General features: G+C 40.6%; 1 protein-coding gene across 2 annotated transcripts; it reads right to left on the minus strand.

Moving 5' to 3' along the window:
- Positions 1-699: 699 nt before the first annotated feature.
- On the minus strand, positions 700-21,986 carry LOC133128803 (fasciculation and elongation protein zeta-2-like). 2 transcript variants are annotated; one of them, XM_061242606.1, is made up of 9 exons: positions 21,549-21,986; positions 18,513-18,621; positions 18,125-18,241; positions 17,046-17,190; positions 14,501-14,772; positions 12,782-12,862; positions 7,634-7,709; positions 5,305-5,370; positions 700-3,007 (listed from the first exon to the last, which is right to left on the minus strand). In XM_061242606.1, exons 1-9 carry the CDS (start codon positions 21,854-21,856, stop codon positions 2,991-2,993), a joined length of 1,191 nt encoding a protein of 396 aa, XP_061098590.1. In that variant the 5' UTR covers positions 21,857-21,986; the 3' UTR covers positions 700-2,990. The 2 variants fall into 2 exon arrangements, with proteins under 2 accessions (XP_061098590.1, XP_061098591.1); XM_061242607.1 differs by lacking the exon at positions 12,782-12,862 and having other exon boundaries at positions 21,549-21,983.
- Positions 21,987-25,702: the final 3,716 nt, after the last annotated feature.

The raw sequence follows: 25,702 nt of genomic DNA on the forward strand, positions 1-25,702 counted from the left end.
TCACAGATGTGTTGATCATTTGGTTGTGCTACAGTTGAGGAAAATGATGCAAGAAGAGTACAGGTTTCTTCTGATCACCCAATCACAACAATTCTGTTTGTTTTGAGTGCACACAAAATGCTGAAACATCAGTCTTGCTCCACTTGAGAGGCTGAAACAAACCAAGTGTGAGAACACCCATCGTCCCCAGGTCATCCAAATAGTTCTTCAAAAACCATAAATGCATTTCCTGCCAATTAACTCGTTTCCCAGTAGTCCTGAAATAGAGGATAGTGATACATGTCACATGCAATTAGCATAGGCCTAATTCAAGGATGTTAGTGCACTCGGGTTAAGGGATGCCATTTTGTGGTTAGTCAATAAGGTCACTTGTGTAAAATGGAGGTTCAGAATGTTCTGCTTTGCAATTTATGGAGTGGAAATTAGAATTAGCTTACTCTACAAGGGGTTTAAATAAGTTATGTTTAATAAGGCTGAGAAGTGTTCATTATATTGTAGAAGAGGTTTCAACAGTGCATTAGTACAGAGTAAACAGAACTAAGCAAGCCTCGACTAAACTTGTATTAACATTAGGTATTCTTTAATATAATGATCTTATACAGCAAGCTTGCTTTGCCCCGTTTCCATGGTGAGCAGAGAATGAATCCTAGATGCTGTGTCTAGATGCATGGATAACGTACAAAATAAGCCACAACAAAGCAAACTCAGTGAATTTATTCTTAAATGAGCTCAAAAGTATATCTGGTACAAAATATTTGTACCAACACAGACAAAGAGGTTACAAAACAAGAACCTTAACAGAATAAATTAATAGTACCACATTATTTGACAAAAAGCTGAAAAAAAAATAATGCTCTGTTAAAAATAACAAGTAACTTTCCTATGTACAAAATTCCAGGCATTGATAAAGGCAGCCTTTTTTGCATGTTACAGAAATATAACTCTATTGATAATAGTGTGGACTCTAAGCAGTGTCAGTCAGCTGATATGTCTTAACAGGATTTGACCATAAAAAGACCTCTACCCACTTCACAGATCGTAAGGAAGGTTAATTATCCCCAGTACACCCGAGTGAGGCCCATTAGGATTCTATTAGTTTTACGAAGGATTATTGGATGCCAACTCCCTCACTCGGAATAACAAAAACCAACTTTATTTTGCTGCTGAACACTGCTATAACTGCCAACTCCCTTTTGTCCTGTCTATTTTCAGGAATGTGCACGCTTAAAGTTTGAAGCCTGCTACATAAGTTGTAATATAAAAATATACACACAAGTCAACTGGTTTCATTTACTAGAGAAAAACCAATCCAATCGTCTACAGCCAGTCAGCGAGGGCAATATGTCCGCTGACAACGATACAGAACCACTATAACACGAGTTACTACACTGGTAAACAAATCTAAGGGTGGAAATCACGGCACTGGCATTACAGCTCTCAAGGCAGATTGATGGCCTCAGACCAGTAATGGATCCCCTCACCCTCTGACATTATTTATAGACCCATTAAAGTCTCCACATAATTTAGAGTGGAAACAGCAAGAGTACCGCAACTGACTAGCCAGATTTTGTCATTAGGCATAGCCTTACATTTCATGTTCATTCTTAAATCATCCCTTTTTGACAATTAGTTACGTCCTACATCTGAGAACTGTGCTGCAAAGTTGAATGTCTCAGAATCATTAAAAATAATACTTCAAGGCATTTTCTTTACAAGAGTTCATGATTTGTTGTTCCTATGCTATGTTTAGATTACATTTTTCTACCAGAGGAAATGGAAAGCAACCTTGGAATGGAAAGCAAAATACCCCCCCCCCCCCACAGAGTGGTTGAAAATATTTACAATTCATGCGACCAAATTTGAAATATGTATTGCAGTTACTTCTGCAAATATAATGGAGATGGAGTACATTTCCCTGTGATTAGGGTAGGGACATTTTTAATGAAATGGTGGAAGAGCTATGAAAATATGTAGCTCATCAGCACAGTTTTGGACAACTCTGCTTCTCCAGAACCCAAATAACTCTGGCTTGATTGGTACATTTATGTTCAAAGCTAACAACAGAATCATGTGATGTCCTCAACCAATAAGTCTTACAGTAAATGAAGTATAGTCGAGAAGCATTTTACCCATTACAAAACTAATCAAGAGCCTTGGGTTTAACACCAGCCTTGCTTCTACACTAGCACTAGAGTATACTACACCAACTTTACACTACACACTTACCCCAGCCCTATGCAACTCAATTTCATCTCTACACTACCCTTGCCTTACACAACTCAGAACTTCTATGACTTGACGCCTTTACTACTGCCAAACTACTAACCTATAACACCAGTAAAGTATTGCCTTCCAAAGCATCTACATCATCTCAAGCATTACCCCCTGTGCCTACGCCAAGTTTATACTACTCTACCCCAACACTAACCCTACCACTATCCCTTCCTCCACATGCTTCCTGAACCATTTGACCTTTCGGGCTGTTTACTCTGCTGCATAGCAAATTCTATGTTAACTGGTTATTAAACAGGGTAAGCATTACAAACAGGATAACAGGGGAAGAGGGGTCACATAAGGGTCAGTAGCAATAAGCTAATGACTGACAACTATTGTGGCTGAGAAAATAGTAGACTTTCTAAAAACAACTGCATAAAAACTGTACATGTGCGCAAATTTGTTCTTTAAATATCAATCACCTATGTTATATTTTTTATCTTTAATGAAAATATTTTAAACTAAATTTAGCAAATCTCTCTGGAAAAGGAACACTGATAATTGATACAGGACGCTTGACATGCAAATGAAGAAAAAAAAATTGCAATAGATTAAAACACCTAAAACACACAAAAATGGAAAAGGTGAAAATAAAACACTAGGTTTAAAAAGGCAAATCTCATCTGAGTTTTTTCACAAAGAAAAGTCTTATCCTCTGGTCTGAAGGCTCAAACTCTTCCAAAAAAGCCGTCTGGAGCTCCGCTCTTCCTCCTGGACTATGTGGGACACAGCACTGAAATGGACCAAACATACAACAAAAAGCAATCAGAATCCACCAGCACTTTCTAACATCTAACAAAACAGTCCTGTCCGACCGTGCCTTTCTCTGCAGCCTAACAAAACAGCAAGAATGACAGGACAGGAAAGAACAAGAACAGTGAGAGGGTGAGAAAGAAGGGGGAGAGGGGGGGGGGGGGGGGGTTGTAAGGGTTGTTCTTAAAAGAGACTCCTGTATCTTTGGAGCTTGAACTCTCGGGTGTGGCAAAATGAACTATGCGTCAAGTGAAGTAGGCAACACAACCATCAGTGCACAAATAATGAGGCACCGCAGTTTCTATGGTTATATAGTGCATAGAGCTGGATGAGGCACTGGAGGTTCTAGGGTTCCGCAGTGCATGGGGCACGGGGGATGTGCTGAGGGTTCTAGGGTGTAATACTGCAGTCAGAGGAGCCCTGCAGTCAGAGGAGCCACTGTTGGTTCTATACGAAATACACAGCACAGAGCTACAGGAGGTGCTGTGGGTTCTATGGTATGAAATGATGCACAAAGCTTGAGGGAATAGTGTGGGCCAAGAGGGTCCCACAGTGGAGGGGGTGCGGCGTAGGGCTTTGACAATATATTGTGGCATGAAATTCCGTGATTCATAAACACGACAATACACGTGACTAGTTTTACCCCAGGATGTCCAGTGATTTTTACACATCCTTGTTAGTAATTGCAACACAGTATTCCGTATAAAAGAATCCCTGCTTTTTCACCCGTCACAGAGATGTTTTGCCAAACATTCAGAGACAGCCTGTATCTCAATACCGCAAAAAGAAATTGAATATTCAAATGCATCTTTGTACAAGGCCAATGTACACAACATTTATTCTAATTGTTCAGAAGCTACTAATTCCATCACCGGCTGTCCTGGACACTGCATTTTTTCTTCTCGCCTTATGTTTTTTAACACTTGAGACTTGCGTGTTGGCTGGAAGAGAACTGATGCTGGTCAGTTAAACTGAGAGGTGTTAACCTATCTATCCTATAGATAGCAGGGATGTGATTTTTTTCTGCTTTCCAGATGTCCACTGAAGTGGTGGAAAGAAAATACGAATTTATTCAATGCTCGTCCCCACTGGCAAAAACATACCTTGCAGTTCCAGCTACTTTAGTCCTAATTTTTAACTGCAGGAGACATTGTGAATTTTCAAAGATCTCAGCTGTTACCTGAAAATGTTAACATGCTGATTTTCTTGAAAAAAAAAAAAAAAAAAAAAAAGCATGACCTAGGCTCTATTCCAGTGGTTCTTAACCTTATTGGAGGTACTGAACCCTGCAAGCTTCATCAGTGCATTCACCGAACCCTTCGTAATTGGAAAAATAAAATATGATTTCTTCAAAACATAGGTATATATTTTATTAGTACACAATGGCCATACTGTGTGTGTCTTGACCCCTGCCGAACCCCTGAGACGGTCTCAACGAACCCCTGGGATTCGATCGAACCCAGGTTAAGAACCACTGATCATTGATGATTACGATTTTTTTCCTCTTCAAATTGAGTATTGTGGCAAACTAAGGAGTTACAGTAACGAAGTTCAGACATTTGCACTTTATTGCAATGAGGACGCTTTCATTATTTTTTTTCGCTTATTCTTATTACATCGCAATTTACTTTTATTTAGACATTGCTTTTAAAGCCAATCAAAAGCTTTTAAAAGCTAGTTTAAGATCCATTATTTGCAGTGCACAGAAAACAAAATGTTATTAAAAAGTAAAAACATTTTGTTTTTTTCCCCCACGTTTTATGACTCAGGAGTCTTCTACAGTCATAATTTGTTTCCATTCCAAAAAAACTCTCAAATTGTGAGCCGAGTGCATCATTACATCCTAGTGCTGCGGGTTCTACAGCGTGATACAACACAAACACATTTTGGGTATAGCAGGGCACAGAGTTAGTGGGGTGGGGGCTTTCTCCCGCTGAGCAAAGTCAGTGTGCATCACAAACCTCCATGTCCACAGCTCTTACACCAGAGCTAGTAAGAACAATGCAGCCAGAACAGAAATGCAGAAAAGGAAGAAAAACAGATCAGGGGTCAGCAGAACTACATACAGAATCAGAAAAGAAAATTATTGCTAACACCTAACCCCATGATGGACTTGTAAATCAAGCACTTTCAATTGTACTTTTGGGAATAATACAATATTACCGTAATACTTTAGACACCAGAGGGCAGTGCAACCCTCAAATGTAACAGAGCAGCCTTTTGTTGAGTTTTCACCGATTCCCTTGGAATTTTGGGTAACATGGACAAACAAGTTACCTTTGAGGATGTAGTCTGTCAGGAGGCTAGGCACCTTCTCACTGTCCTCTCTCACAGCATGAAGTACTGCAGAAATACAAACACACACATAAGCCTGTATCAGGGCTGGGCAATATGGCCTAAAATGTACTGCAGTGTGCAAAACATTTGGGCATCCCAGGTCAAAAAGCCTTTTACAATTAATAACAAGAAATGTGACATCTAACTTTAAAGATGTCACATCTCTTCAAATTTTAAAGCAAGAATACTTTTTATTGTAATTCTTTACAAAATATTTCTAAATAATACAAAATGAAAAAGATCCTGTGCAGGGATCCCTGTCAGTTAGTTAACTTCTCTTCAGGCAATTATAACTGCTCGTAAACTTGTAAAATCCTCCCGTAGCCGGCTAAGAGTATTAACTCTCTGGCAGAACACCTCGAGCTCAGAAATATTCCTCGGCCTCCTTGCATGTACGGCTGTCTGAGATCTCTCCACAGATATTCAATAATATTGAAGTCCGTGAACTGTGGTGGGCATTCCAAAACCTTCGCTAGTCTTTCCTGGAGGTACTTCATGGTTGATTTTGAGGTATGCTTTAGATCATTGTCTTGCTGGAATACCCAACCTCTCTTCAACTTTAATGTCTGGACTGACCTTTAAACATAGAATTTCTTGATATTTGGTGGATTCCATTCTTTCTTCAACTCGCACAATATTTCCTGTGCACCCAGTTGGCACACAACCCCAAAGCATAATGGATCCACCCCCATGCTTCACAGTTGGCAAGGTGTTCTCTACAAAGGCTTCACCCCCTTTTTTCTCTAAACATACCTTTTTTGATGGTGGCCAAAGAGTTCAGTTTTGTCAGCTCAAAGCACTGTTCCAAAAGTCTTCAGAATTTTCAATGTTTTCTTTTGCATATTTCAGATGCCTAATTTTGTGTTGAGGTAGTTTTTTCTGGCAATTCTGCCATCTAGGCCTTTGTTGTTTAAAATACAGTATGTTGTATTGTCCTGTGAACAGGTAGACCTGTTTTTGGAGCTCTTTTTTGCAGCGATGTGTGGGTTCATCTGAGCATTTCTCACCAGGTCTCAGGCCATTTTATCTGAAATCTTTCTTGGTCTTCCAGACATTGCCTTGACTTCAACTGTTCCATTTACCTTCAATTATACCCATGGTTATTTCAGAATAAAAGGTTCAGCCCTGGAATCATACTTCGACTCATTGAAGCCCTTACAAGTAAATCACCTGGGTCTGGGACTTAGTAATCATCTTTTTAAAAAGTAACAAAGAATAATCAAACTTTTACACAGGGCCCTTTTCCTTTTTTTATAATTAATAAATAGTAAAATACGAAAATAAAAAGCAATCTTTTTCTGCAATTTGCAGAAAGGCCTCATGAAAAACTGGTTGTAGCTTAATTTCCCTCAATGATTGATTAAGTTGATGTTCTTTATAGAAATGCTTCTGCTACCACTGTTAAATGACGGCAGTCTTGGATTCTCAGTGTGAGCCGATTTAGTGAATCTTAGCCTCTGACGGAAGACTGGCAGTGTCTGATATTTTGGGCCAAAATTGTGCAATGTGACAGCTGCTACAACCAGACAATGGACGTCTAAATGCACAACCGATGGGAGCATCGTAACAATACATGACATACTGTAAATGATACACGTAGCACTCCAACCACGATAAAAACATTGTTTTAGCATTAATTCATTCGGTCACTATTTCCAGTGTCACCTTCAATACTAAGATAATACTTGCATGTGGACAAAGTAGTATAGGCTAATTAAGTACACCTTGAAAACTGTATCCCTTTTGCTACCGCTCTCAAACCATTTTGCATAGCAAATAAAAAAATAAAAAGCAAGAAAAGAAACCGTGTTGAGAATGGCTTTTCACGGGCAAAAACGCCACGATCGGTCTACAGCTTTTTGCTCCACCATCCTCAAATTCTGCATGAGGATGTCAGATGACGTAGCCACTGTAATCATAGGATAGAATCTCTGCTTTATTATAGAATTATTGGATCTTATTGTCATGTGGCAGTAATGAGATACAGGGTATGGCAGATATTGCAGTGCACAGGCAACATTGCTGAAGGATCAAGCATAGGTTAGCTGTTTGTAAGCAAGGGTACGGACTAACATGAATGAATGCAAAGCTGTAACTTTACAACTTGATAAGCAATTGAAAAGCATGTTACGGTAGAGAAAGGACGCAGTGGTCACGTACACAGATGTATGGCGTTCATAATTATTACACACAGACACACACTCATACAGACTCAGACACAGACACACACGCACGCACGCACACGCCTGGGTGGGAATGTCACACTCACTCTTGGTGAGGATCTGAAGATCTTCCACTGAAGGAGGGCCTGCTTTCTTCTCATAGGGGATGACTGTGGTCAGGTACTGAGATAGAGGAGAGAGAGAGCAACAGCTTTAAACCAGCAGGTCACCATTTTTCACCGGGGAGATAGAGGAAAGAAAAAGATAATCAGGTAAGAGAATAGGAGGAGGGAAAATAAAACAACTAAATCAGAGGAAGGAATATTGAAAGAGTAATCAAATCAATGGTTAAGTGTTAAAATTCATACTCCATAACTTTGTTAATTCAGCTAAGTAAGTTATTTTATGAAGACAAAAATCTATAATAAAATCAAAAGGAGTTATTTTTCTGAAAAGCTATGACTTACTGAGGCAGCATAAAGGTGTATTTATTCTTTTTAATCATCTTTACAAAGAGCTGTCAATGTGAAGACGTTCCAGTTCACGTAGCACCTAGAGGTGTTCAGGTCCAGGCTTGACGTTGTGCTGGATACTCTCTAGTCATTATGACATCTTTCAATTTTAGGTTCTCTGCTTGCTTTTCTCCACTACTGACGCTGACATAGATCTCCTACATACACCGATCAGCCAAAACAAAATCAAAAAACACCTGCTTAAACCAGTTTTATCATGATTAAAAATGCTTTAAACTGTAACTTGTCTATAATCATAAAATGAAATATGAAGTGTTATGTGTACTAACATAAGCAGATAATCATAAGTGAATTGCATTCAAGTTACATTTTTAAATGAAAATGTAAATCGTGTAAGCCTATTGCATTCTTTTGTCATTTAAATATATTGGTACGAGCTAGACTGATCAAGTCTATATTCACAGGTGCTCCAGGACCTGTAGAATTTCTCATATTTAGAAAAATATATATATACCACCACATGCAGTACCATGTAATTCCAATGGAGGGAAGAAGGGTGAAACTGATGTAGGATTTAAATATGGCAGGTAGTCTTTATTTTTAATGAAAAATTCTACAGGTCCTGGAGCATCTGTTAAGATAGACATCATCATGAACACCAGTACGAACAAAAATATTTGGATAACAAAACGATGCATCCCCCTCCCAATGAGCTTACAAGATTTCCATTTTAATTCAAAAATTAAAACTATTAAAACTTTGCTTATGCAAGTACACGTATCATATAATGAAATATTAAAGTGTATATACACTCACAGAGCACTTTTATTTGGAACATTTTTACTTTATTACACCAACTTATTCATGCAATTATCTAATCAGCCAATTGTGTGGCAGCAGTGCAATGCATACAGTGATGTACATACGGGTCAGGAGCTTCAGTTAATGTTACCATCAACCATCAGAATCAGGGAAAAAATTTGATCTAACTTTTGACTTTGACCGTGGAATGATTGTTGGTGGCAGACAGGATGGTTTGAATATCTCAGAAACTGCTGATCTCCTGGGATTTTCACACACACTAGTCTCTAGAGTTTGCAAAGACTGGTGCAAAAATCTAAACAAAGAAATTCAATGAGCAGCAGTTCTGTGGACAGAAGCGCCTTTTTAATCATGAAAAAACTGGTTTAAACAGGTGCTTTTAATGTTGTGGCTGATCGCTGTATACCACGCCTCTAATCTCCAGTTAAAAGGACAAATAACCAAATTAAAACTTAGGTTTGTGAAAACATTTAGAACTTAAAATCCCAACCACCCAGTTAGAAGTGTCTGCGCTTGTTTGCAAACAATGCATTTTCTTTTGAAGAAACATGAAGTGGAAATAAAAGCATTTCTTTATTTTGTTGGGGAGAAGTGCACTCACATACTGATTGGTGGAAGATATAATATAACCAGGCCCAACATCCTCTGCCAAAGCTATAAAACTATGCAAAATGGAGGCAAGCATGTAGTGTTTGATGCTGCGCTTTATGGATGGCAATTTTAAGTTTTACGTGCCAAAAGGCATAGCAGGCTATAAATGTAAACTATTAGCATGTACTATTCTACATCTTAATGGCTCCTTTCACACCTGCTATATTTTGGGCAAGTTTGCAGCATGCTTAGTGTTGGAGCTCAGCCCAAGAGAAGCTTTGTAGTTCGGAGAAATTTCCAACTCACCAGCCATAAGAATGCTAAGAATGCTCAATTGAACCAATCCAACCATGAACTGATTTGTCATCAAATACTACCATCCAATTACACCTCAAGGCCGATTGTGGAAGCTAATTGAAACTAGGCTGGCAGTGATGCCAAACCCAGGTCAAGGTTGCTCGTGACAGCCAATCCCAGGTTAATTCAAAACAATCCCAAATTGAAGCTACTCAACGGAGGAGATTGAAAGCAACAGAGAGAGGAACTGTGGAAGATGGAGAGACAGGGGAGAGAGAACAAGAGAGATAGACAGAACAGCAGGGGCATTCAGTCAGAAATCAATCACTTTCTACCTCACCCTTTTAGATTTTTATACACGGGTTTTTACAACTTGAGCTAGTTTACAAAGTCCATTTCAGGACCAAATACGAACTCCATATCAATGATACGTCTTTGCTAAGGACAGTATCCCCTTCACAATATTGCTTGCTGAGAACAAATTGATGAAGCTGTGTTTCTGGCAAGAACTTTACCAGGCACTAGGAATCTTCACTACTTTCAACATTTGCAGGATGAAGGTCGTGGCATGGCATGGCATATCTTCAAATTCAAATAGAAGAACCAATCACAATGTCCTGATCTTTGACATAGTTCAGTATTCCAGAGACTGAGGATTGGTATGGTGGTGTTTGTTTATCTGGAGCAGCATCAGGTAAAAATGAACTTCATTTTTCCAGGAATTTTCTTTCCTGGGGCTTTCTGATCAACTCATGGGTCACCAGGAATTTGGATGATGTGTGCACATAAGTGGAGCCATCGACAGAAACAAGCAGTCCAAGTCCAAATGAGATGAGCAAACTATCATCAGCCCTCTATCAGAGGGTTCAAAACAAATTGATTGTCGCATTGGGCTTCCTTATTATATACAATATTATTTGTGTGTTTAACTGATCTCCCCAACATATACTCACAAGCCTGCTGTTGCACAACCAATAGCAGGCACAACATGAAAACTTGAGAAAAACAAATCGTTAGTTTACAAATTGCTGCTAAATATTGCATACCCATGGATTTCAATCACTTGACCGAACTGTTGTGGTCGCCATACTGATGACCACATGATCTCTGCTTACTCGGTTCGACGGCAGAAGGTAGCAAACTAATTATTACTTCTGCACAAAGACATAAAAACAAATGGACATTTTCAGTTAATGCGAACCATGTTATTTGCCTTTATTTTGTCTTTTTACCCCCCTCCTGATTGCTGACTGTGACGGAGCCGCGCTGTCACTGAATGCGGGCAGCACACGCACACACACACACACACACACACCACACATTCCCCGTTCCCTCCCGGTCTCACAAAGTATTTAATTAAACCTCAATATCATTCCCTCTTTTCTCCACCGTTTCAGTAGCGCGACCAAGGGTGCACACTTGGCAGTGCTATGTTCAGTTACGCATACATTCACACAAACACAAGCGACTTACTGTTTGTTGAAGGGCGTGGCATATGCGTCAACCGGCTCCCTCTCCATGACCTTGGTTGGCGAAACAGAGGCGTAACTTTTCTGATCGTTTAAATGGTCTCTTTACACGCGCTCTCATGATCACGTGATCTGTATAATTATGTTTATTTTTGTGTAACGTTAATTTGCACGGTAAATAACGTATTTTGATTTAAGGGAAATGTTTAGGAGGAGATAGTTGATCCTTGTTTAAAATGCATTTTGGTTTGATAAATGGTAGAAGCTTTATTCTGTGTGGAAATTAGGTAATTGTTTTCTAAGGAATAATTAAGCCTAGTGGGAGGGGCTATATGTTTAAAAGGGGCTGCTGTTCCCCTATAATGGGAGTCTTGACTCAGTTACTGAGAAGGTAACATTGTTTAAATTGTTGGCTTTACGTGTGAGTTACTGAAGAACTCAAGTGGGTAAATGCCCTTTTTCCTTTGGAAACCCTTTTGTATATAGAGTGTTTTGTTTTCTGTGTTTTTCCATCTTTTTGAACTTTTTCTTTGTAAATATTCACACTGTGTTGTCTTGGAGGCCGGCATAAATAAATCTCACTAAACCGAGATTTTCCGAGTACGCCTGAGTTTTTCGATTTTTGGGGAGTTCCCAAGAGAACCCCGCCACACTGACAAATGACCAGATTCTTCTTTTCACAATCCAGTGTTTCCAATAGGTTCATAGGACATTGGTGGCAGCATGAAGTGCTGCATATGGGCAGAAAAGAAAATAATTATTTTTGCATCTACTGCATATCTGGCAGCAGCAAAAATGGTTTGAGGCCCATTTGATGTTAACTTGGACCCTTGAGAACTTCAAACCAATTAGCCAACAAATGTGTTCCATACTGTATTAGCATAATTTACAGCTGAATCAAGGTCCATTCAAATGCAAAGATTTTTAGTATCACTTGTCGGACAACCTGAAAATAAGATATCCAGACTCTTATGACGTCGATAGGTCACAGACATCAAGGAAGTCATGGCACACAAAGGATACGCAAAAAGATATGACTAATTTAGTTAACGTTGCTGCGTCCCAAACATTACGATGCCCTGAAATAGGTGGACCATGTATAAACACTGCTGTAATTTCTACATGGTGAAACCAAAATGTATAACAATACCCTTTATCAGAATCGGACCGTGTGCACTTTAACCACTTGTGATTGTTTTTATTACAAATCTCAAATTGTGGAGTAGAGGCAAATTAATTTTGGGTCTTTGTCCCAAACATTATTGAGGTCAATTTTATTTACAATAACATATATAATCATATAAATAGACAGCCCGAGCCAATTAGCTAGCTAAGCTAAATCACAAGTTACAAGTAGGCCAAAAACCACTGGCACTAACTGACTAAGACTAAATTAACAGCGTTTCAAGTCATCAATATGGCGGACAGTTGTCTTGTGACATCACATGAAACCTATGAATAGGTTTAAGTATAAAAAGATTCATTAAAATCTAAAAGTGATTGACTGACGAACTGCCCAATCAAAGAGACGGAAGGAGAAAGAAGCACAGAGAAGGAAAAGTGGGAGTCAAAGGGGGAGGGATAAAGAGAGAGATGGGGGCACCTGTTTGTCCCCGCTCGAGCTCCCGAACGTTTGGCGGAAGCCATTTTGAATGGCAGTGGATAGTCCCTCCATGCTGAAGCGCTGGAAGCAGGGAGGAGGAGGAGGAGAGAACAGGAAGTGCAGGAAAGAGAGAAGAGCGTGTGAAACATTCTACAGCAGGCAATGTGAAACAGTCAGTCAAAAACCTTAGAGGCCAGAGCAAGGGAAGGATGAGACAAGCTTGTCCGGGAGAGCTGCAGACGGGTACTGACCCTCAGCACAGCCCTGTACACAAGCACCGCTCGCTACGTGCATTTCATCCGTTAGTACAGCACTAACTGCGGATAAGCAGATGAGCGCAAGGCACAGTCAAAGAGACCAGCTGATCTTCCAACAAGCAGTGTGCAAGTTAGACGGCGTCACGTTTTTATCACAATACACAAGGAAAGCCAATTGGTTACCAACAGATGGGATGTAGCTCCAAGTGACCTAGTAGAATGTATGAACGCATAATATCAAACAGTATCGGAGATGTGTTAACATGCAATAAAATAAGTGAGTTTCACAAATTTCATTTTTACTGTACACGCTGGATAGATAAGGCATCGAATCACAGGTTATAAAGGTTATGAAGACACACCATACAGTCCCCTCCCAAACTATGGGAACAGCATGGTCAATTCCTTTGTTTTTGCTATACACTGAGGACAATTGAGTTTGAGGTCAAAAGATGTACATGAGATGACAGTTCTGTAATCATTGTATTGAAAAAGGAATTGGCTGGGGACTGTATGTGGAAATGTATTAATTTACAGCTTAGCGTTGTAGTTTTTCTTTGAGTCCACAGTGCTGATAAACACTGGTGTGTGGGTCAGCAGGTATCACAGGGAAGAGAAGAGGAGACCCGCTGTGCTTCCAACTGAGTCCCACTACTGCTGCCTGCTACATAGAGGAGTGTGTGTGTGTGTGTGTGTGTGCGCGCGCGAGTGTGTCTGTGTGCGTGTATGCACGTGCCGGTGTTAGAAATGTACATTTTCCCAGTATTTGTGTGTGAGGGAGTGCATAACTAACAGTCCCAGGTAAGCGTGTGAGTGTGGGTCTTTGTATGTCTGTGTCTGTGAGTATGGATGTGCGTGCTTGTTTGTTTCATAGAGTGAGTGCATTCACGTGCGTGGGTGTGTGCGCGTGTGGTGGGTGTGTGAGTCCATGTAAATGACACGGTCCCAGATGTGCGTATGTGTGTAGTGTGCATGCGTGTGACAGACAGTGCCAGATGTGCGTATGTGTGTAGTGTGCATGCGCGTGACTCACAGTGCCAGATGTGTGTATGTATTCAGTGTGCGTGCGCATAACTCACAGTCCCAGATGTGTGTATGTGTGTAGTGTGCATGCGTGTGACAGACAGTGCCAGATGTGCGTATGTGTGTAGTGTGTGTGTGCATGACTCACAGTGCCAGATGTGCGTATGTATTCAGTGTGCGTGCGCATAACTCACAGTCCCAGATGTGTGTATGTGTGTAGTGTGCGTGACTCACAGTCCCAGATGTGTGTATGTGTGTAGTGTGCGTGACTCACAGTGCCAGATGTGTGTATGTGTGTAGTGTGCGTGACTCTCAGTGCCAGATGTGCATATGTGTGTAGTGTGTGTGTGGGTGACTCACAGTCCTGGGTGTGTGCGTATGTGTGTAGTGCGTGCGCGTGACTCATAGTGCCAGATGTGCGTGCGTGTGCGTGACTCACAGTCCCGGGCGTGTGCGTTCTCTCGGGCCGGCCCTGCTGGGTGCCGCCGCTGCTCCTCAGCCTCCTCTTCCTCTTCAGCAGCTCCCGGTGCTCTTTCTGCTTGTTCTGCACCTGGATCAGCACCGAGATGAAGCTGTTCTTCACCTCCTTCTCAAACTCCAGCTCATCGCGCACAGCCAGCTGCTGGATCAGTTCCTCAGAGAACTCCCGAATGGAGGTCTCTACCTCCTCCAGCAAATCCGTCAGCTCTGCCATGGACAGCCGTCTAACCCCTGAACAGGAAGACACGCTCTCACTCATACACCCAGTCAAATCTGCTCTGAGCGTATGAACTTCCTCTTTGCAGTTTTCACATTTGGCAGCCTCAGAACTTAAAAACACTAAAACATTACAGAACTCATATTTCAAGTCATGTTTCTAGTCATATTTCAGAGCTACACCATCTACAAAATGATTCCTCCATTTGACAAAGATGAGAAGAAAGTCCTGTTCGGTCTGCAATAGGACTTTATTTTGTACTTGGTTAGTGGTAATAGTTTGGTGGTTATGTCTGAAATGCCACTGTGAAACAAACATCAACCAAATTCTAAAAGCCAAAATTCTGATTAATTCTACTAATATGAGAAAAGGTACAAAAGGGGCATGAGTAGAGTACACACACTGTACAAAAGAGCAGGACCGGAGACAGGCACAAACACAATATAAAGGAGCAGGAGCAGTGTAGGAGCCAAAAAGGTCCAGTGATCATTTATTTTCTTTTTTTGTAAAGCATATTTCTTGAAGTATAGAATATAGGCCCTATACAATTTGTTTTAAAGGGCCTATATTCTATATTTTTGGTGTATAGTTACCCGGAATAAGCAGTCAAGATTTGGGATGGGATGTTTTTGGAGGCAGTTTGGAAGCAAACCAGTTTTTTAACCACTAGGATACAATGACAAACACAGGCAGAAATACAGTGCATCTGGAAAGTATTCACAGCGCTTCACTTTTTCCACATTTTGTTATGTTACAGCCTTATTCCAAAATTGATTCAATTCATTTTTTTCCTCCAAATTCTACACACAATGCCCCATAATGACAACGTGAAAAACGTTTTTGAGATTTTTGAAAATTTATTAAAAATAAAAAAACTGAGAAATCACATGTACATAAGTATTCACAGCCTTTGCCATGAAGCTCAAAATGCTCAGGTGCATCCTGTTTCCACTGATCAACCTTGAGATGTTTCTACAGCTTAATTGGAGTCCACCTGTGGTAAATTCAGTTGATTGGACATGATTTGGAAAGGCACACACCTGTCTATATAAGGTCCCACAGTTGACAGTGCATGTTGGAGCAAAAACCAAGCATGAAGTCAAAGGAATTGTCTGTAGAAATCAGAGACAGGATTGTCTCGAGGCACAAATCTGGGGAAGGGTACAGAAAAATTTCTGCTGCTTTTAAGGTCCCAATGAGCACAGTGGCCTCCATCATCCGTAAATGGAGGAAGTTCGGAACCACCAGGACTCTCCCTAGAGCTGGCCGCCCGTCTAAACAAAATTCTCTGGTCTGATGAGACAAAGATTGAACTCTTTGGCGTGAATGCCAGGCGTCATGTTTGGAGGAAACCAGGCACCGCTCATCACCTGGCCAATACTATCCCTACAGTGAAGCATGGTGGTGTCAGCATCATGCTGTGGGGATGTTTTTCAGTGGCAGGAACTGGGAGACTGAGGGAAAGGTGAATGCAGCAATGTACAGAGACATCCTGGATGAAAACCTGTTCCAGAGTGCTCTTGACCTCAGACTGGGGACACGGTTCATCTTTCAGCAGGACAACGACCCTAAGCACACAGCCAAGATATCAAAGGAGTGGCTTCAGGACAACTCTGTGAATGTCCTTGAGTGGCCCAGCCAGAGCCCAGACTTGAATTCGATTGAACATCTCTGGAGAGATCTGAAAATGGCTGTGCACCAACGCTCCCCATCCAACCTGATGGAGCCTGATAGGTGCTGCAAAGAGGAATGGGCGAAACTGCCCAAAGATAGGTGTGCCAACCTTGTGGCATCATATTAAAAACAACTTGAGGCTGTAATTGCTGCCAAAGGTGCATCAACAAAGTATTGAGCAAAGGCTGTGAATACTTATGTACATGTGATTTCTTAGTTTTTTATTTTTAATAAATTAACAAAAAAAAAAAAAAAAAAAAACTTCTTTCATGTTGTCATTATGGGGTGTTGTGTGTAGAATTGAGGAAAAAAAATGAATTTATTCCATTTTGGAATAAGGCTGTAACATAACAAAATGTGGGAAAAGTGAAGCGCTGTGAATACTTTCCGGATGCACTGTATATGCCACTTGCAACACTTCTAACAGTGGATTATTTTTGAGCTCCTCCAAAAACATTGACAGATTCCAGTAGATCTAACAGAAGAAAACCAGGGGCATTGGAAACTTTGTGAAAGGTTGGGACTCAGTGGCTATATCGGGCTTGGAAGCCACAACAAGCAGACACACATGGGCACACAGAAACGCACACACACATCTGTGGACGGTACTCACTTTCCTCACAGCCGTTGTTGGCGCTGGAACTCTTTAACGTTTGGATCTCCTGAGAGAGCAGTGACAGGTCACAGGACTGTGATGGCGTCTCTTCCTCTTCTGGATCCGGCGACTCTTGCATCATCTCCTCAATTTCCTCAATTACCTACAAAAAAAGAAGACAATGTGTCTTCCAATCAATCTACATGCAATAACCCATAATGACAAGTGAAAACCTGATTCCAAAGCTCTCTTAGTGTGACGTTGGGTCTTGCCTGGTTACTCAGTTTGGCCGGATAGCCAACTCTAGGCCAGGGGTGCACAACTCAGGTCCTTGAGGGCTGGTCTGCATACTGTATACATTACACGTGTTCAAGCCTGTACTAGAGCACAGTAAAACCATTTGCAGCTGTAGTCAGTACTCATACACATGATAAGATATGAGTCAATTAAATAATTAAGACCAGAAGCACAAAATCCTGAAACGAATCAGCTGCTGTCGTGCACCCCTGCTCTAGGCAGTCGTGGTGGTTCCACTTATTCCATTTCACAATTATTGAGGCCACTGTGCTCCTGGGAACACTCACAGCTTCAGAAATTCTTTCACACCCTCACAGAGGTCTACAGAGAGTTCCTTGGATTTCATGGCTTAGTTTTTGTCCTAACATGCAGTGTGAATTGTGGGACCTTATCTACACAGGTGTGTGCCTTACTAAATTATGCCCAATCAATTCAATTTGCCACAGATGGACTCCAATTAGGAGTGCCACAGCAAAGGGTCTGAATACTTATGTAAATGAGAGATCAGTTATTGATTTTTAATAAATTAGCAAATATTTCTAGAAACATATTTTCACTGTCATTATGGGTTATTGAGTGTAGAATGATGGGAACTGAAGCCAATGTAATTGTTTTGGATTCAAATACTTTTCTTTGCCTAGTCAAATGTCTAAGAGGACGAAAAGGCCAGGTTTACACTTTTTGAGAACATGTCATAGGTTCCAAATCACCAGGCAAGCTTGGTAAATCACAGAATCCAAAACGATTACGTATTTCACCCAGGACTGGCATGCAGTGTTGGTGCAGCGTTGGTGCAGTACCTGCTCAGCAGTAAACAGAGGCTCCTCGTTGAGGCAGGAGACGATGATGGAGTGCATATCCAGCTGTTCCCTCAGCTCTTCGTCATCAGACACATCCAGGTTCACATCATCTTGCATCTGCCGGAGACAAACCTGCATTACTGCTCAGTGATATGGCTCCTAAAGCCCCTCCACTGATATAAAAGGCCAATTTACACAGAACACCCACATTCAGCAAAATGGCAACCTTTTCTGATGACAGTGCATAGTATGAATGGGGCTAGGGCACCACTGGCATGGAGGGATTTCACTGGCCTCTGGCACTTCTACTGCAAGTCTTTTCACTGTAGAGATCAAATTCAACCTTTTTACACTGGGGCAGAGGTTAAGGGCCGGAAATCAGACTCACCCTGTTTTCGACAAGGTTAAGGGCAGGGAGGTGCAGGGAGCGAGTGTGTGATGTCTTCCAGTCCACCGGCAACACGCTGCCATAGTTATCAGTCAAAGCGTTCCAGATTCTAGAGGAAGACAGACGTAGTAGCCAGCATTATCAAACCACTTTTCAATTATGTCCAGTTTAGATACTCTCAGATACCTAGAGTATATATTAGGGTGGCCTGCGAGAAATCTGGCATGTTTTGCCATGGGACAATTGTACATCGGCCCTTACATTGTTACAAAGAAGCTGTTTTCGAAGGCTGTTCTAGCCTCACCTGTGTCTGTCCCAAACTGTTACTTTTTGTCTTTTCTGATGGCCTCAACAGAATTCCATATTTTACCAACAATTAAGTTCAGTAGTAAAAATCTAATAAAAAATAAAATAATTTAAAAAAAATTGTACTCAAAACAGAAACTCAAAAAACATTACATTTTTCTTATAACCTTTTCCTCACAAAAGGGGGCTGTTCACCATACATCCAGAGTCCATTAAAAAGGCAAAGTAACGGAGCCCAAGGACAGGCCGGAGCAAGACAGTGACCATGTTTACTTGCTTTTACCAATAATTTCCATACTTTTACTATTCTCAAGTCCAGTGGACCTGAACACCACGTATTACATTTTACATTTTAGTCATTTGGCAGACTATTGTATTTTTACATGTTCTTCACAGAAAATGAGCCAAGGCCAATGAAGTCTCAGGTTGAAAAAATACTTAATTGTATTATTTTTCTTTTAGTAAACATTGAGGACAGGTCCAACAGACCCGAACACCACATACGGGTTAACTGTCACCAACACGAAAACAGATGTTTAGTAAATGTTTTGGCATCTATTTAAATGTACAGCCTAAATAAAGGGATGGCATCATCCTCTTGGCTTCACAAAAAAGTCAGAACTCAAAGTAAACGCACACAAAAACATGGGCAAGAGTCTTCAGAAAGATGGGATAAAGTTCATTGTCAAGGTGGAAGCACTTTTTCCTCAATGCTTCATAACCATATATACACAACTTAAAGTATATATTCCAAACAATTTATAAAATTGCAATTTTTTTTGGTGTATTTTCACGCCAAAGTTTTAGTCCATCCACCTTCGGTAAAACAAGACTTTACGAGACTTGATGTCATCATGTACCAGCGGGCGTGTCTTCAGATGAAATATCAGTCAATTTTCCATTTGCCTACACTCAATGTAGGCTACTTTCACACAGCGGTGCATATCCTTCCCCACCGAGCCGTAGGTTAGGGCTCTGCTTCCCCCTCCACATTTATTGTCAGTCAAATCGACTCAATGGCCCCAAAGTCGGGTGAAATCGCTGAAGATATTGCATGATGTAGCGCATTTCATTCATTTTCAATGCCATGTTTTTTTCTCAGGGAAAACTACGGTAAAACAAGCCTATTTGCCAATATAGACATTGACATGTTTTTATCCTTTATGACTGAGTGAAAAGAGGTTGTCAGACAATCTGGAAACCGAAAGAAAATATTGAAATGTATCAATAAGGCTATGATACGTCTCCTTGGGAACAACATGAAACTACAGCAAATAGGAATAAAGTAGCCTACTTTAAACTATAGAAAATGCAAGCAGACTTTTAAAAAGTGAGTAATTGTGAGATAAACAAAAGTTTAATTAAAATATTAAGTATGTACAAGGGATTGCGAACAATGTTTCTAAAGACAGTTTTGGAGCGGCCTTCAAGAACACCTCTGGTGTAATTCAGGAGTAATACATTGCAATACATTGATAGGACTACAGTGATTTATGGGAAATTCCAGCATTATGGATGTGACATTTGGACACAAAATTTAAGCATTTTCCTGTTGTTAGCCTACATTTGCGACACAAGTTTAATTAAGTTTATCTTTTCATGCTCAGGATGACATTACAGTGGAATTGCCCTTATAAAAAATGCCCATATAAAATGACCCTGTAATATATGATTCAATAAAATACACTTTATGGTTGCCCTGGTTCATTTAGCAGGAACGACTAAGTACGTAATAAATATAATGCATGACGTCATTTAGCGATTTCTAGTTATCCCATGAAAGCATTTGTTAGCTACTTTCCGTGGGAAAAAGTTGGCAGCAGTGTGTGGAACTGGCTCATTCTCATTTGAGAAGGAAATGGTGACAGGCACCCCATATCGATACATTATGCATGATATAAAACCTGTATAATTATGTATTCAGAGGAGCACTTCCACAAACCGAAGGATGAAAACAGATAACTTGGGCTTGATAAAGTGTGAACATTTTCCTAATTTCTACATTGTTGTAAATGTCCGTGTATTATTTGACAAAACGTTTATGCAACAATCATTCCTTCATCTCTGCACTCTGGAATGGGAACAAAAAAACATTGTGTCCATATCCAATAAATAAATGCACAAATACACATGCCCCTTACGTTTACAAACGCGTAAAATGTGTACCAGCAAGTTAGCTAACGTTAGCTAGCGTTAGCTAGCAAACAAACAATTGCCGAGCCGCTTTTTCTTGGCCCACTCTTCTCTCCCAAACTAACTAGCTAGCTACCAATACGTTGAAACCGACAGTAGCTAGCTCGCGAGCTACCTCGCCACGTACTAGCTGTAAACATTAGCCAAGTTTTAAAATGACAACATTCATTACACAGCTAGCTAGTTAAAAACAGCTACGTTTATGCAACAAATAATAGCCACTTCACCAACAATAGCTAGCTAGCTCGATACGTTACGTTTGGAATGCTCTAACTTAGACTAACGTTAACTGTACATTTAACTTAGCTAACCTTAGCCTAACTAACGTTACATTAGCTAGTTACTGTACTAGGCACATAACGGTAGCTAGCTACATTAACAGTTAGCTATGAAGTCAGCTAACTAGCTAGTCTAGTGGTGCTGACTGTGATTGGTAAATTCTAAACGATTCTGTAGCCTGTACGTTAGCGACTGCTAGCTAACAGTGGTATCTTGCTCGCTAGCTAATTGAATAAGCTAGTTAACATAACTACTCACTCGTCGTTCTTCAGAAAATCATCTTCCGTTATGGGTTTCACAGGGGCAATGTTCTCGGGTTTGTTGTTATAGTTCTGGAAACATACTGCAAGCTTCTTGTCGAAATCGCTTACAAGGTCCTCCATAGACTTGAAGTTGCCTATCTCCCCAGATGAACCTTTGTCAAAGTCGGTAAAATCCTCTGAAAGGCTCTGAACCTCCTCGACATTCAAGTTGTCGTGGTCCAGTCGCATCTGCGGCCCCGAGACTGGCTGGAATTCGTAGAAATCCTGCCAGTCTTCATCGAACTGCGCCAACGGAGCCGCCATGACTCCCTCCACCACACGACAGGAGGCCGTGACCGACCAGTACTTTCCTACCGTGAAACCCTGAAGGAGATTCTAGCTTGATGCCCCGATCGGGCTACACACGAAAAGGCTCGCCCCCTCTCTGACGTCAGAAATCGACAACCATCTTACGTTTCGCTGCGTCAGGGACAAGCTTATTTTTCTTCTTCTTCTTCTTTAGGTTTGTCTAATGGGGTTAAAAACTTAGAAGTGCATTACCGTCACCTACTGAGTGTACGTAGTCATTTCTTTGGGATTTATTTCTTCGTTTAATAAAACAAATTTATAAAATTATAAACTCTCTCCCTTTCCCAATGTCACATTCTTCCTTTAGCATTGTCCTATTTGAGTCTGACTCCCCCCAAGCCCTTTTTCCAAAATTCCCTTGATTTCATCCCCTTTCACGTTAGTTATACCCAAGATTTCCCTTGCTGCGTCCACCACCATTCGAATCCTCTGTCTTCCACTTGCATAATTTATTAACATTGCTATAAATGCCAAAAAACTTCTACGATCCATATTCATAATTTCCCTGTCAGATCCCACTTGTTGTTTTTCCTCTGTCCCTACTTTGTCCTGTTCGTTTTTCCCTTCTCTTCTTCCCCTTACTCTCTTTGCTGCTTCAGAATGATATTTTGTTCATTGCTCTCGCCTATTCTACCTCACTCTCCATCTTCCTTCTCTCACAATGTTTAACACCCACCATGATCTTTAGACAACCTACAATCCTCGTCTGAACACCCATCCTTCCCACACCTTCTGGATCTGTGCACCCTTTTCCTACATACTGCAGCTACATGTCTGTATTCCTGACAGAAATAACACCTTAGTGGTACCCTCTCATATGCCCTCACCCTATAACTTACATGATATTGTTCCGCCAACAAATTCTAATGACACCAATCCACTTTCTTCTTCTTTACCATCCATATAACATTTCAACCTCTCCCCTCACAAACAGCTGTCACCTCCAGGAAGCGTCTTCTAAAAGTGGGACCCCACTAACTAATCCCTTCACTGGCACCCTTTCCCTCATTGGGAAGCATTTCACCCATGTTGTTTCAAATGATCAGATTTTTCATTCTTTATCTGTCTTTTATGGGATGCTTTTAAGGCTGCCTTAAGGCTCCACCTCTGATTAAGAATATCAAATAGAATTTGGTTGAGAGGCCAATTTGGTTTGGTTAAGTCCATTTAATGCAATAAAAGGAACCCACAGAAAATGCAAGCTCCACACAGAAAAGGCCCTGGTTGGATCTGAACCCAGGCCCTCCTTCCTGGAAAGCAACTGACTGGACCATCATAGTATGGAGTTATGTCAATAGCAAAATAAAAAGTAAAAAATTCACCATTCAAAATAGCAGCCACTTTCTGAATTAGGCAATCCACAGGGACCAGGATCATATCAGAAACAGGTTTCTTGTGACTGTTTTTTAACCATTTTTTGAACGCTAATCATGAACTTTATGGACTTGACATAGCATGCAAATGTTCAGGTTATTTGGTACTGTTATTTGGTTGAATAGTAATGTTCTTTTTTCTTTATTTTTTTCCTGTAATAACGCTACCTTTTGGCCAAGTAGAACCAAAGTATACAGGCAACCAGGGTTTATTATGGCAAAGAAGTCTATCCAGTTTTAATAATGGTTTGGTCTCAGGAGACAATACACCAAACTTCCTGCAAGTTTGATAAATTACTGTAGTGACCTGTATTTATGTAGTTTTGCAAGTTAATACATACTAACCAGTAGTACACATGGACCAAATTTCACAGTCCACACAGAATGGGCCTGGCAGGATTCAAACCAAAGACCTTTCTCAGAGGCAAATGTGCTAACCCACAGGTGTCAAACTCCAGTCCTGGAGGGCCGCAGTGTCTGCTGGTTTTCGGGTTGTTCCCGGCACCTGTGGTTCATTTTAGTCTTTAATTGGCTAAGCAATCCACACACCTTGTTCCCAAGGCCTTAATTGACAGCTGATTGAAAGGCAACCACAAAAACCTGCAGACACTGCGGCCCCCTGGGAGTTCAGTTTGACACTCCTGTGCTAACCAATGGACCATCACACCAGCATGGAGGTTTGACATTTTTGAAGGAGCTTGGTCTCAGGAGACAGTACCACAATCTTCATGCAAATTTGCTGAAATACAGTATGGGGCACATGGTGGGTCATTGAAGCACATTTGTTCTCTAGGTACAGACACATAAGTATGGTTAAATAAAGCTGATGACAGCAAACACAGTGATAAATACGTGTTGAAGCACTCACTAGGCTAATATATTACCATTGCGCTGTCTATTGGCCAGTTCTCACAAAGTTTTTAATGACTGCTGAATTTTGATCGGCTGACCATGGCCATTTTTATTCAGGTATGGACATCCAATTGGATGCTGACAAAGGCACAAGGCATGCACGTTTAAATTTGTTTGGTAAATGAATTGAGGTTGAAATGGACCAAATTTCAAGATGATTTGGTATTGGTAAGTCCATCAAATGCAGTGGTCCTCACTCCTGGTCCTGGGGAGCCGCAGGGCGTGCTGACTTTTGCTGCTACTCAGCAATTAATCGATCAATTAAAGCAGTAATTACAGTTAACTCACCTCACCTGGTTTCTTGGGTTTGAATTTGTTGCTGATATTAAGGTGAAAACAAAGACCAGCACACCCTGCAGCTCTCCAGGACCACTGATCAAATGCAATAAAGGGAACCACAGCAAAGGGTCTGAATACTTATATAAATGAGAGGTTTTAGATTTTTAATACATAGCTTTCACTTTGTCATTATGTTTTGAGTGTAAAATATACATTTTATCCATTTAAAATGAAATCTACAACACAATAAAGTGTGCAAAAAAGGTCTGAATAGTTTCTGAAGCCACTGTATGTATAAAAAGGGAGCAAATTCCTACATGGATCACCTGATATGCATGTAAATACCCTCAAATCAAAGGTGACTGTGTCATTGTTTCATTTCAAATCCAATGTGATGGGAGTACCGAGCTAAAATAACATAAGATGGTAGCATGTGAATTTAATCTAAAACACATATACTGCAGTTTTAGCTGAGTTTGAGTTCCTTCTTCAGAGGAGTACATACACTCCTGGTCTGCAGGACTGGGTAGCATAGGGATTTTTCACAATTTGAGATTCCAAATATGGGGGAAAATTGTACTTCCAATTACCCCCCCCCCCCCAAAAAAAAAAAAGAATTATTGTGGCTTTTGTTCCACACAAATTTGGAAGTTATTACAGATATGTACGGTTCAAAAAGCAGCCAATCCCTCTATTTACAGACATTATCAAAAATATTAAGGGGGGGGGGGGGATTTTTTACATAGAGTTATAGAGCTTTTATAGAGCTTTTTAAAAATATCGTCAACAAGTATAGGGATTGTTATATGGGTTATATTTGAACTGACTGGCATTACCATTCCATGTCACCCGTTAGTATACCAGGACTGTATTTGCTACCCTTGTCATGTAAACATTAACTGTAACTGCACTTGTGTGGTCACCAGAAGAAGTGCAGCAACAGGTTTGAGTTCAATTGAAGCTAAATTACATGCTGAAGCTATACGCTTACCATGACTGCAGACAGCATCTTATCTGTGCATTGTGAAATCTGACGAATTAATCCCCATAGAGACCAGGGCCAATCTCTATAGCATCTCAGGGCAGGTATGCTCATCTACGTACATATCCATTTAGTATTTTTAGTCCAGAATATGCATCACAGAAGCTGATCACAGGTCAGAATGACTGAAGACACGACTGAACAAAGATTGAACAAAGATTTCCATTTCACACAGATGTGGTTAAGCTGAAGGAT

The sequence above is a fragment of the Conger conger genome, chromosome 5, assembly GCF_963514075.1.
Source record: "Conger conger chromosome 5, fConCon1.1, whole genome shotgun sequence".
NCBI lineage: Eukaryota > Metazoa > Chordata > Actinopteri > Anguilliformes > Congridae > Conger > Conger conger.

Coding starts and splice junctions, on each gene's coding strand:
- LOC133128803 (XM_061242606.1), bottom strand. CDS start 21,856: ATGGCGGCTCCGTTGGCGCAGTTCGATGAAGACTGGCAGGATTTCTAC. Junction 7,710..12,781: donor GCTCGAGCGGGGACAAACAG/GTGCCCCCATCT, acceptor CCTCTATCTCAG/TACCTGACCACAGTCATCCC. Junction 5,371..7,633: donor TCTTCAGATCCTCACCAAGA/GTGAGTGTGACA, acceptor GTATTTCTGCAG/TACTTCATGCTGTGAGAGAG.